Source organism: Mauremys mutica, chromosome 7 (genome assembly GCF_020497125.1).
Source record: "Mauremys mutica isolate MM-2020 ecotype Southern chromosome 7, ASM2049712v1, whole genome shotgun sequence".
NCBI lineage: Eukaryota > Metazoa > Chordata > Testudines > Geoemydidae > Mauremys > Mauremys mutica.
This window is the reverse complement of record NC_059078.1, coordinates 23548248-23560897: the sequence shown is the minus strand read 5'-3', so window position 1 is coordinate 23560897 and position 12650 is coordinate 23548248. Positions and strand designations below refer to the sequence as shown.

General features: G+C 56.0%; 1 protein-coding gene across 2 annotated transcripts in view; it reads left to right on the top strand.

The window, feature by feature from the left end:
- Nucleotides 1-5460: 5460 nt before the first annotated feature.
- COL7A1 (collagen type VII alpha 1 chain) overlaps nt 5461-12650 on the top strand; it is a 106624-nt gene continuing 99434 nt past the window's right edge. For both annotated transcript variants that reach the window (XM_045023781.1, XM_045023779.1), the window contains exons 1-2: nt 5461-5692; nt 11405-11486. In XM_045023781.1, coding sequence (XP_044879716.1) covers nt 11411-11486 — 76 coding nt within the window. In that variant the 5' untranslated portion in view covers nt 5461-5692; nt 11405-11410. The remainder of the gene's footprint in view (nt 5693-11404; nt 11487-12650) is intronic.

Here is a 12650-nt window from a genome sequence, read left to right as displayed (position 1 = left end):
ACCTGGACCTGCTTATCGCTCTTGAAGGAGTGGAAAGGGGAGCTCCTGAGCCTGCAGGATCTGTGTCTCCAAGCGAGGAGGCAAGGACACAGATACACCAAATACCTGGAGGAGGAGGGAGGTGGCTTGGTACCAGCTGGGATTGGGAAGGTGTGGCACCAATGCAGCTGTTTCTGAGGTGCAGCTACCTGAGCTGCTGTAGTGTGGGGAGAAGCCACTGGGTTCTTGCCATGCTGGGGTGGGACCCACGATAGAGGAGACGAGCAGCTAAGACAGAGACAAGCCATGGGGAGGGAGAGGTAACAGGACTGGGAACATGACTTGGCATTTGGGGATGCCCTGAAACCCACTGTGAGGGGAGGGGGATTGACTAGAGGAGGATCCCCAAAAGGAACTGGCATTTATCAGATGATGAGAATGTTCCCAGTTATGCTAGAGAAGAGATGCAGGCCCTCCTGCCCCAGGGCACAGCCCAGCCACTAACTGCCTGGCGCTGGGAAGAGACATCCCTGTGGGCAGGGTATCCCAGAGCGGCCTGCTGCAGGGTTCTTGAACCTGTTTCTGGAGCAGACAGTGCTGGCGCTATAGGAGGCAGGATACATGCTCACTGGATCACTAGTCCAGCCTAGTAGGGAATTCCATAGCCCATCTCCTCTCAGTTTGGCTCCCTATGAGACTAACACAAGCCCAACAGCCAGGAAAACTGAGCATGCCCTCTGGGGTCCCAGGGTCAGTGATGTTCCCCATAACCGCTCCACGATGCCCCTCGTCATGGGCTAATCTCAAGCATTGGTCTCCTTCCACACCTGGCCTCTCCAAAAGCTAAGATTCCTGGACTCGCATGTCTAGGGCTGGTTGCAGAGTAACCCAGCACCATTCTCCATAGGAGTCGCCATGTGGGAACCATCTAGTCTAGCTTTCTCCATACAGAGCCATGGGTAGCCTGTCTCTGATAGTGTTTAATCCTGTTTTGAAATGTACTCTGTGGTGGTCTGTAATATCCTGCGACAGAGAGTTCCATGGGTTAACTGCAAGTTACATAAGAAGCTGTTCCTTTGATCAGGTGTGTGACCCTTTGTCGCAGTGTTGAGGGATGCGGGGAAGAGAGGGCCCTGGCTTCCCACACCGGTGGGAACTGAGCAGCTTGGGAGCCCCAGCACCTCCTGTTTGTTTTCTTTCCGGTGGTCATTCTGGATAATCTAATTAAATGCTGGAGCCAGTCCGCCGGCTGTTTGTTTGTTGAAGACATTTCTCTGGTGACTCTCTGCAGTGGCTGAACCGATCCGAGCATGTGAGTGGGGCTGCAGCCGAGGCTCCCGGAACTCCCCAGGCTCCCTTGACAGGATGGGAACAGCAAAGCCACTTGGGCCAATGCCACTCAGCCCAGCATGGCTGTTGTCTCTAGCTCCTGCTGGACTTTGCCAGGCTTGCAAAGTCACAGCTAGGCCCAGAGCAGGAGGTTGGGAGGTTACCCAGTCCGGCCCTTCTGTGGCTCCATTCCCTCTTGCAGCCTGGTTCAGCCCTGCCCAGACTTCCCTCTGGAGCAGGGCTATTAGCCACGCAGTGCTCTCTGTACACTGGTGCCTGCAGAATGGGAGCAGTCAGGGGTTAGTCAAATGGTCCAATGGAAGTTCAGTGGAGAATTAACCTTCAGTGCTGCTGGAGTGATCGAAGTAGCCTGTCCTGTCTGGTGGGGTCCTGGGCCCTTTAGCCGCCTTTGTGGAAACTCCCAAGGCAGAGGTGCTTGAAAAGGGACCCTGGGAATTGCTTTGAAACCAAGTGGAGTCTTTCTAGCCTTCTCATGAACTGGACACAGATCCCCTACAGGAGCCCTGGGGGGCAGGGAATGGCCTCTCGGCCAGGTTCCTTATAGCGTAATGGGCTCCTAGTCTTGGCTGGAGCCGCTAGGTGCTTCTACATAATGAATGCCAGCCCAGCAGTGTGGGCTTGGAGCCGAGGGCTGATTTCCAGTCGGTAGGGGCTGGGGCGTCTGCTAATTCTCCGTGTTAGGTGGTGGTTGGTGGGTGGGGAGGTGGAGCACTAACTGACTGGGGGCCCAGAGGCAGGTGACTGGTAATTTTCTGCTGGTGAGGAGAGCAGGATGATACCTGGTCATCTCATGCTGCAGTGAGGTGTCACACACCCATGTCTGTGTGAGCCCTGCCGCTCTCTGCTGGTTAGCCTGCCTCAAACCTGCCTGTCTGTGGGTCAGTCCCCTCTCCCACAGCTGAGCTTCCCTCTAGTTCACCAGGCAGAAGCTGGGAGTGCTGGAGTCAAAGGGCAACATGCATGGAGTGTGCCTGCTGCCCTGGAGCACCACGGGTGGGGGAGCTAGCATTGGTTTATCACAGACTGAGGTTGGGATGTCTCAGGTTGAATCATGCCTTACAGCAATTGTTTTGAAAGGTGCCTTATTCCTTATAGAACTGGTCACGTGGAACTGTGATGGACAGACAAACCAGTGCAAAATCACCAGGGGTGCAAAGTGAACTGGATTTAAAAGCAGATAATGTACATTCCCCAGACATCTCCGAGTCCCCTGACTGGCTCAGAGCATTAGCTGACCACAGTCTCCAGTCTCCCCATAGGAAAGGATAATACATATAGTGGCATTGTATGGATTCTTGCCCCTTCCTCTGAAGCATCGGGTACTGGCGTTTGCTGGAGACAGAAAACTGGCCTAGGTGGGCTAATCAGTCTGATCTAACATGACCAGGGGTACAGAATACTTGATGCTCCTAGTTCTGAGTACCTGAAGTGCTTAAGTACTGCAGGGGTGGGAGCACCGTGGAAGTACCTAGTGAAGTAGACACTGGTCTGGACAGACTGTTGTTCTGACTGGGTATGGGAGGGAGGGGGAGAGAGACAGGATTGTTCTGGTGGGGTAACTTTGATTACATTTTATTTTAGCATTAGCCCAAGAGGCCCCAGGCTGGGTTAACTCATGAGAGCCAGGGATTTACACCAGGAGCAGAATGGATCCAGTCTCTTTTGTTGGGATCTGTCTTAAAAGTTGCTGGTTATGTCTCACTGAGTGACTTCCCTGTGCCTGGATTGAAAATGCAGCTGGATAATGTTATGACCATACATAAGACTTGTAGCTAAAATGAGAGAAGAATCAATCTTCATGCTCTAAGACATAAACTGCTGATAGCAGGGGTCAGGAAGACCCCCCTCCCCACACACATCACGTACAGCATTACACAGTTAGCCAGCTGCATAATGGGCAGGTTACACATTCCTCAGGAACGTCAGCTACTGGCTTCTTCCAGGCAGGGCACAGAGCTGATGGAGCCAGTGGCCTCTGGTTTCTCAGTCTCTTGTTTCAAATGTGGCCGGTGTTGATTCTGTCAGTTAACTCCATTTGTGTGGCCAAATGGGCTGGCTCCTCTGGACAGACAGAACTACCCGGTTATCCTTCATGAGGTTATATGGTGGGGGTGGGCCCATGCCGTGCCACACAGCCCCCCTGCCCAACACTGGAACACTCCCCCCCCAATTTCCTATGGCCAGAGCCCCCCCCAGACCTGCTGTGCCCAGGACCCCCCCCATGCCACAAATGCACAGCACCCTGCTCTCCACCACACCTGCCCAGCCCCCCCCCCCGCCCACAGCCCTCCTCCACAGAACCCCCACTCCCTAGTGCCCCAACATACAGAGATCTTCCCCGCCCCCTCACAGCCCAAAACACACACACACATTAGCCCTCCAGAGACCCACTCCCCCATGCCCTGCCTCCCGGCTGCACTCACTGGCCCTGCTGGGAGGTGACTCTGTCTGCCAGGCTGAGCCAGCAGTGCAGTCAGGGATGGTCCCGAGGTAGGGAATCGCTCCAGCCCCTCGGGAGTGGGAGTGGCACAATCAACCAGGCTCCCTCAGAACCCACTTGCCTGGAGGGGCTCAGCCAAGCCCCCCACACAGTCCCCCCACCCCAACTGGCTGAGACTGGCCAGGCTTCTGCACCAGTACCAGGCGGTTCAGCTCCAGGGAGACAGGTGGGGCCCCCCAGGTGGTGGGAAGCAGACACTGCCCAGAGCCAGAGGTGCACTGGGGTCCAGCCAGGAGGCAGAGAGAAGCTGATGAATGGGGCCAGGAGCTGGAGGGGTGTGTGTGTGTGTGAGAGAGAGAGAACCAGCAGGTTGGTAGGGTCTTAGGGCACAGTGCAAGCAGAGCAGGCCTGGGCCCCTTCTGAGCATGGGCCCGGCTCCATGGTACCACTGCTGCCACTGTAAACCTGGCAGTGTGGCGGGGTGAAGTGGGATTTGAAAACCTGGAAAACTCTCCCAACTGACTATCCTAGGTCTTTGCTCTGGGATAGGGAGGAGGGGCCAGTACTGCTTAAGCACTGGGATAAATTGCCTGGGGAGGGTGTGGAATCTCCATCATTGGAGATTTTTAAGAGCAGGTTGGACAAACACCTGTCAGAGAAGGTCTAGATAATACTGAGTCCTGCCAGGAGTGCAGAGGACTGGACTAGATGACCTCTCGAGTACTAGGATTCCCACCCTAGCCAGATTAAGGGAGGGGGGGAATGGACAGTGCACCTTTGCCCTGACCTGGGAACCCTCTAGATAAAGCTGGCCCCAAATGCCAATTTTTGATGGGAAATTTGAACAAAAAAAATCACTTTTTTCCCCCCAGAATTTCTAGTGAATTTTTCAACAAAAACGGAACCCAAACGCCTACATTTTTTCAATTGTCAAAAACCTTTCTGGGAAGAGATGCTCAGCTGTGAAAAAACCAACCTTCCCCCCCCCCCCCCAGTGTTAGCAGAACCTGGATAGTTTGACTAAAAAAGTTGGATGCTGATTTTTCATTGAGAAATCGAAACATTTCGAGCCAAAGGAAAGTTCTCTGGAAAATGTTCATTGTGTCAACCAGCCTTTTGAGGGGGGGGGGGAGCGCTGATTCTATGTGGATCCAGCCTTGCCTGTTGGGGGCCCGAGGTGGGATCAGTCTCCGCAGCCCCCCCCCGACGCACAAGGAGCCCAGCTGTGGGCTGGCCAAAGAAGGGTCTGAGCCGAGACCCATCCTCGCTTCCCACGAGGCTCGCCCCACGGCAGTGGCCTTCGGTCTCCGCCAACGTGGGCCAGGACACCGTCTCTAGTGGCCACCATCTGCCCCATTCACCGCCCCCGGCTCAGTTGCGCTGCTGGATCGAAGGCCACCGCTGTCCCTCAAAGGCACCTCCCCGGGGATGTCTCGTTTTCCTCGGCAGGGGAGGCCCCCCCCGGTGTCCCAGCTGGAGCTGGAGGCTCCCGTCCCGGGTGTGGCCGGCTGAGCTCCACTCCCAGCGCCCTGACACGCGAGCCGGGGAGCAGCCCCTTGCACCTGGGAGGGCCGGGTGGCCATTGGCTGCCGCGGGAGCAGGGGCTGGGCCGGGGGTGCAGCCTGCAGCGCTTTGCCCAAAAGCTGGGGCCCCGGCTTAGTGGTGGAGGGGCTCTGGGGGCACGGAGGAGAGAGGCGGGAGCCGGAAGGAGGCAGGGACCAGCCCCCCTCCCCCCGCAGCGGATTCTCCAGGACTCCCTCTCCGCTGCTCGGGGAGCCTCGGGACTTTCCTCCCCAATGCGCGGCGGGGACGGAGCGCGGCGATCTCGCTGAGGGGCCGGAGCCGAGTCCCGCCCGCCGGGTCCCAGCCTGACTTCCAGGGGCGCGAGAGCCGGGATTTGCGGAGTCTGCTGGCGGGCAGCAGGTAACCCCGCGCCGCGCCGCGCCGCTCCCTGGGGGAGCCCCGCCGGGCCCCGCGCGCACCGGGGGCCGGGCCGGGCCGGCAGCTGCAGGGTTGCGAGGGAAGCCAGGTGGCTGGGGGGCCCCCCGGGGAATCCCAAGGCCTCTCTGTGCAGCCGGGCTGGGCTCTCGTGCGCCCCTGGAGCAGCCGCGGCAGGAGCCTGCCCAGTCCCGGAGCGCCCTGGACACCCGGTTCCCTCTGCACCGGCGCTGGGAACTTTCCAGGGGAAACCCCTGGTCTGGTCAGTTTCATCCGCTGCGGCTGCCCCTTAGCTCCAGCTCCCCTCCCAGGCGCTGCCCCTCCGCCGCCCCCTGTGAGCTCTTCGGGTGCCCCCAGCAGAAGGGTGGTCTTGGGTCCGAACAGAGTCCCCGGGCAGGAGGCCAGTTCCGAGGGGAGATGGGGGGAGGTGCCCTGAGTGGGAGGCTTAGCCAGTGTGCACCGGGGCTGAGGTCCCCGTCCTGCAGGAGCTCCCTGTATAAAGCTTGTCTCAGGGTATGTCAGGGGAACTGCTTACCAGGGACTGGTGAGGGACAGGGGCCAAAAGACGGGGAAGGGGAGACAGGAAGGGGCAATGCATCCTGGCACCGCTGCACTGACTCTGCACTGCAGCTGGCAGGGCTTTGGGGAAAGAGGACTGGCTACGGAGCTCTTTGGAGCATCTCTCTCAGGCTCTGAGTTTGCCTTGACTTTTATTGGGGCCCCAGTACATGCGAGGGGAGAGGGATGTCAGCCAGGCACCCGTTAACAAACAGCTACAGGGCGCAAAGGGGAGAAGTAAGATCCGAAGGGATCCCGGCCAAGTATTCCCACTCCTAGCTCACTACTGCACATCACACCGCTGTGTGCGCTTGCACTCTCAGCTATGCACAGTCACACACTTGCATTGCAACCACAACCATCCACTCATCCGCTGAGGGTCAGAACAGCACATGCTGTCGCATGCTCACAGCTGCACACTTACGCTCTTGGGTGGATGCAGCCTGGTTGGAGACAGCTGGGAATTGCTTCTGGGAAGCAGGAAGGCCTGAGGTTAGTAGGCCAGAGCGGGGCTGTTAGACAGCTGGGGCCCTGTGAGTGTGTGCAGTGACACCTCTGCCAGGGCAGCAGCAAAGAATCCTGTGGCACCTTATAGACTAACAGACGTTTTGCAGCATGAGCTTTCGTGGGTGAATACCCACTTCTTCAGATGAAAGTTCATGCTGCAAAACGTCTGTTAGTCTATAAGGTGCCACAGGATTCTTTGCTGCTTTTACAGATCCAGACTAACACGGCTACCCCTCTGATACTTAACCTCTGCCAGGGGAACCTGCCCTGCCCGTACCCCTCTTCCCGGCGCTGGGGCATCTGTGTCCTGCTGAAACTTGGCTTTTCTTCTTCCCGGGGGACGGAGTTGTGCCATGCTGGAGAGGTGACCCCTCCTCACTGGGGCTGGAATCAGGGATGCTGGCTTTGCTGATTAAAAGCTCCAACAGGGAACTGTGCCTCTACCCCTGCCACCTGTCCTTTGCCCCTCACTTTCTCAGCCCTCTTCTGCATTCCTTGCCCCCATGACCCCCCCCCCCCCCGGCTCCTGTTGGTGTCAATGGGAATACCAGGGAGACAGATCCCAGGTCTGTAAGTGAGCCTGGACTCTCTCCTGTTTGGAATCATTGGGATTGTCTCAGCTCAGTGAGGAGGGGACATCTGATCTCCTGCCCTGGCTGTGCTGGGCAGGGTTTGTAGGTGCCCCAAAAGATTTACTTCCAAGTATCTCTAGTTTGATCTGCTCTACTAGTCAGTAGACCCTGCTTGGATCTGCTTGTTCTGTGGTGGCAAAGTCATGGGGGGAAGCACCTGCTCGGTGTGTCCTAGGAGCAGAGTGGGCGTGGGGCTCCTGTGCTGCTGAAGTGAGAGGTGGAAGATGATGGCTAGCATGTGTGGGCCCTCAGCCCTGGCAGTGCCTCTGTTCCCACTGGAAAGCTGGACTCTGCACTGCTGAGGGTGCAATGAGCCTCCTTAGCTGTCTCAGGGATGCACTGCTCCAGCTACATGTTAGAGGGAGGAGCAAGAGCCCTTGATTCATCGACCTTCTGCCAGTGCAGATTTGTGGAGAAGTTCCCATCACTCCTGGCCTACAGCACTGACAGCTCTTCTGCCCCAGCCATGGACCTTGGGCTAGGATCTGGTGTTCATCAGCTGTGGGAGTGAGAGGAGCAGTGCCCCCCATGGTTAATGTGTGTGAGCCTGTGCCAGCTGCAGAGTTTTGGTGGGCCTGGATTCCAGGCACGTGTTCAGCCCGTGTTGGAAGGGAGCCCCTAGCAGGTCTGGCTGAGAGGAGTTTCCCCTCCTCTTTGGCTGGCTCTGCCAATACCTGTCCTCCCTGTTCTGGCTGGCACCATGTGTGCAGCACTCCAGGCTTCTCACCAAACCACTGCAACGTGCAATACGCAGCCCGGGTAATAAAGGTAATAATTGGAGATATACCAATCTCCTAGAACTGGAAGGGACCTTGAAAGGTCATTGAGTCCAGCCCCCTGCCTTCACTAGCAGGACCAATTTTTTGCCCCAGATCCCTCACAACCCTGGATTTAGTAGGCTAATGCTGGGCCCTGCCAGGCATCTCTAGGACAGCCTAAGCTGCTCCAGAGAGAAGGATCCCAGAGCCCAGGGTGGTGATGCAGAGAACAAACTCCCCTCTGCCCCCTAAGCGGATCCCTGCATGACATGGCTGAGGCTCGCTGGCGCAGGGTCGGGGGGAGTGTTGGGTAAAGCTTGCAGCGCTGCTGGCTGCTCTGCAGGGAGGCAGCACAGTCCCATGGGTAGAGCCCTGGGCAGTGGGAGACCTGGGTTCCATTCCCAGCACAGCCATTGACTTGCTGTGTGTCCTTCCCCTCTGTACAATGGAGCTAACGACGCTGCTGACCCTCCCCTTGAGAGCTAGCAGTGCGAAAGTGCAGTGAGGCCCAAGTATCAGCCAGGCTGCCAGTCAGGCCGTTCGCCAGCTCTGAACTCAAGGCGAATGAGAGAAACTACGTGCGGGGGAAGAGTGTTTCCTCCTCAGATGGGCTGGGCTCTTGCTGCCTTCCAGGGACTCGTCCTCAGGCTGAACTCCCACCCGTTTCACCAACCATGGGACAATTTAAACTGGGGAAGCTTTGGATGTGGCTTTCAAGCTGTCTGAGTTAAATCTGGCTCACATCAGTTAATAACAGGCTAATCCATTGGGAGTGTGTCCACATGGGGCTGCACCGGTTTATCTAAATCAGTGCAACATCCCACATTAGTCAAACCAGTGCAACACTGTGTGCAGAGCAAGCCTCAGTATCCCCTTTATGGGCATTAGTGGATGCCTGAACCCCGAGGTGGGGGTAGGGGAGAGGATTGGTACATGCTGGGGGGTGGGGAGGGGTTAGCTTGCAGCTACTCTCTGCCTTTAATGATGGTTACAGCAGCCTCTCTCTATTCTCCATCTTGGGGTGAAGTGCTAGGGGAAATGGGAGCTCTTACAAGCTGCCACCAAAGTTCCAGGGAGCCCTTGGTGCCAGGTGTCATCCTCTCTTGCCCCTCTGTGAGTTCCCCCAGTCTGTGCGCTGCTGCCAGTCCCTCTGCTCTGTTGCTGAGTCGCTTGGGTACAGGCTGTGACACGGAAGAGCTCAATCAGAGAGAAATAAGTGAAAGGGCCATAAAATAAGCCAATTCTGTGGTAGTCTAGCTCTTTCCTACGTTGCCATAGGGATGTGGGGAATGTTATACCAGACTGGGCCCAACAGCCCGTCATGTCTGGTGTCTGACTGCAGGAGGGATGCAGGGTCCATCTAGAGCAGGGGTCGGCAACCTTTCAGAAGTGGTGTGCCGAGTCTTCATTTATTCACTCTAATTTAAGGTTTTGTGTGCCAGTAATACATTTTAACGTTTTTAGAAGGTCTCTTTCTATACGTCTATAATATATAACTAAGCTATTGTTGTATGTAAAGTAAATAAGGTTTGTAAAATGTTTAAGAAGCTTCATTTAAAATTAAATTAAAATGCAGAGCCCCCCTGGACTGGTGGCCAGGACCTGGGCAGTGTGAGTGCCACTGAAAATGAGCTTGCGTGCCGCTTTCGGCACGCATGCCATAGGTTGCCTACCCCTGATCTAGACCATTACCTGCTCTTCTCTAGAGGCCAATAGGGATGGTGCTTTTGTAAGAAAAGAAATTGTCCCACACACATGCAGGCCCATGCATAAGTGCACAGCATTATCCCGGGATATAGATTTCTTCGCTCACCTACTCCAGCTGGTGATCACTCTATTTCCTGAAGCATCAGGATCAATGGCCCTTGGGGTAGTCTTTGTCCCAGCTGGTGTCACTGCAGATGCTATTCTTATTCAGATAAATGCCTAACCCTTAGTGGAATCTTCCTAAGCTACTTTCCTCTGTAATACCCTGCATCAGCAAGTTCCACAGATTAACAGTGTATTTATTAGCAGTTAAATTTGTTGCTCTTCAACTTGAATGAATTAATGCACATTGGAGGGAATTATTTGAATGAATCACACCTGTTGCTGGGTTCTAAATGAACTGTGATAGCTCAGGGGAAAACCATGTATGTCACTGTGGACAGTCCTGAGACGTCTATCAGAAAAAGCAAACCGAATGGTAAGGTGCATAAGGAGTGGGCTAGGAGAATATGCTGAATAATAATAATGCTGCAAGGACTAGGATGTCCCTGTAAATGAGTACTAACGTGTCAGCTGGAATGTGTTTTCAGTTCTGGTAACCTCAGAAAGGATCCAGCAATGGGGAGAGGCTGCCCACTGAGAGGTGACGTGACGGGGACATTGTAGTACAGAGAACAGGGACGCTCTCCCCTGGTGTTTTTCAGCCTTCTGAGGCGGTGACCCCATACCTGAAGTAAAAACTGTTGGTGATCCCCTTCCATCACTTACATTGGCTACAGAAGTAAGAGTATCAAAGGTAGCAATGCTGAGCTGCCTCAGTGTGTGCGTGTGATCAGAGGCTGCCACAGAAAACTTGACCATGAAGGATCTGGATGTGCCCAGAATGGGGGAGCTGCAGACTGTAATGAAATTGGCAGCGCTGTGTGACACCCCTGACCCCAAGGGGGTCATGACCCATGGGTTGAAAAACACTGCTCTAGATATATGCAAAATAGTGACTGGTTTAGAGATGGCAGGTGGGGTATACCTGCCTCCTGGCACAAGAACATGGGGCCGGCCAAAGGAAACTGAATGCCAGTTCATTTAGAACTGACCAAAGGAAACACTTTTCAACCCACTGAACCTGGAGAACTTGCTGCCACAAGGGGTTGTTGGAGCCCAGAACTCAGCACAATCCCAGATGAGATCTTTATATAGACAATAAGTTATACTTACTTATATTGTCACGGTTACTCAGACCATGACAATATAAATGCCTGCTTCAGGCCCTGAACCAACCACCTGGGGTTAGGTAGGCACTTCCCTTGGGGGAGGTGTTCCATAAGTGTCCACTAGGGGGTTTCTTGCATCTGGCCACTGATCAGAGACAGGCCACTGGCCTAATGTGACAACCCCTGCTGTGGGGTAAGGTGCCTGGGACGGTCCGGTGGGCTTTATCCATGAAACTCAGCTGTCTCTTTGTCCCCTCCCCCCACCCCATTGGTTTTCATGTTCTCTGGCTGGCATCAGCTCCTCCCTCTTGTTATGTCTTGCAGGCTTCCATGATGAGAGGGTGGATCCTGCTTCTCGCTGTGCTCCTAGCTCCGGCGCCAGTTACGGCACAAAAAAGAAACCAAGGTTGGTGCTGCCTGAGCTCTGTAAGGGGCGGTATGTGGGGCTGCGGGCCGCGGGCTGGGTGCACTCGTAGCACCATCGCTGGGTTTGCTGGAAACACTGCGTGGCCCCAGAAAAGCTGGGGGAGGGAAGATGAGGGCATTTGGCCCACATAGCTGGGTGGGTGCATTCAGGCTGGTCCCAGCTCCTCCCCTCAAGCCAGCCTGTGCCCTGTAGTCTGAAACCTGGTGTCTCTTCCCAGCACAGACTCACTGGCAGGCTGCCCAGGCAGTTCTGAGCCGTGACCACTCTGAATTGTATGGGGACTGGAGGGTGGGGTGTATGTGGGGGAGGGGATGGGACACAGGCTTTGTTGAATGGTTGATGGTTCCCCAAGACCCCACATGCCTGACACAGGACTGGACGGGGCAGGGAAATGATCCAGGGTAGGGGATCTCTGCTCCCCTGCTGCCTCGAGGCTGGCCTCTGTGTCTGTGGTTGGGATGTCTGCCTGGAGCATGGCATGTCGCTGCGTAGAGTTAGGTGTCACAAATCTGCTGCTCTCTGCAGTTGTCTGGCTCATGCCTCTCTGGTATCCCTATTGGCCCCTCCCCAGCCCCAGCTCCGTCCCCCCCCGCCGCCTGCTGATGTGCAAGGAGAAGTGGGGCTTGTCCAGTGTGGTCAGCTCCTGGCCTCACCTGTGAGCTGTCAGGCTCTTGCTTGCTCCCTCCAGCAGGTGAGGTTGGAATCCCTCTCTCAGCACCACCTGGGTGGGGATAAGGGTTAGATCCCCAGACTGAGAGCCCCCGTCCCTGAAACGAGGACTGCTAGGGTTGCCAGCCCTCGATCTCTCAGAGGCTATTGAAGCCAATCCAGGAGATTTTAGGCTGCTAAAAGTCTGGCGGCACAGCGGGGCTAAGGCAGGCTCCCTGCCTGCCATGGCTCTGCGCGGCTCTCGGAGTGAATGGCGTGTCCAGCTCGTAGGCACTGGGCGTCCAGGGGGTCTCTGCATGCTGTCCCCACCCCGAGCACAGTGCTTGGGACGGGGCAGCGCATGGAGTCGCCGGGCTGCCCCTGAGCTAGGAGCTGGACATGCTGTCCACTTCCCGGGAGCCGCCCAAGGTAAGCACCGCCCGGACGGAGCCTGCACCCCGCACTCCCTCCTGCATGCATCCCAACCCCCTGCCC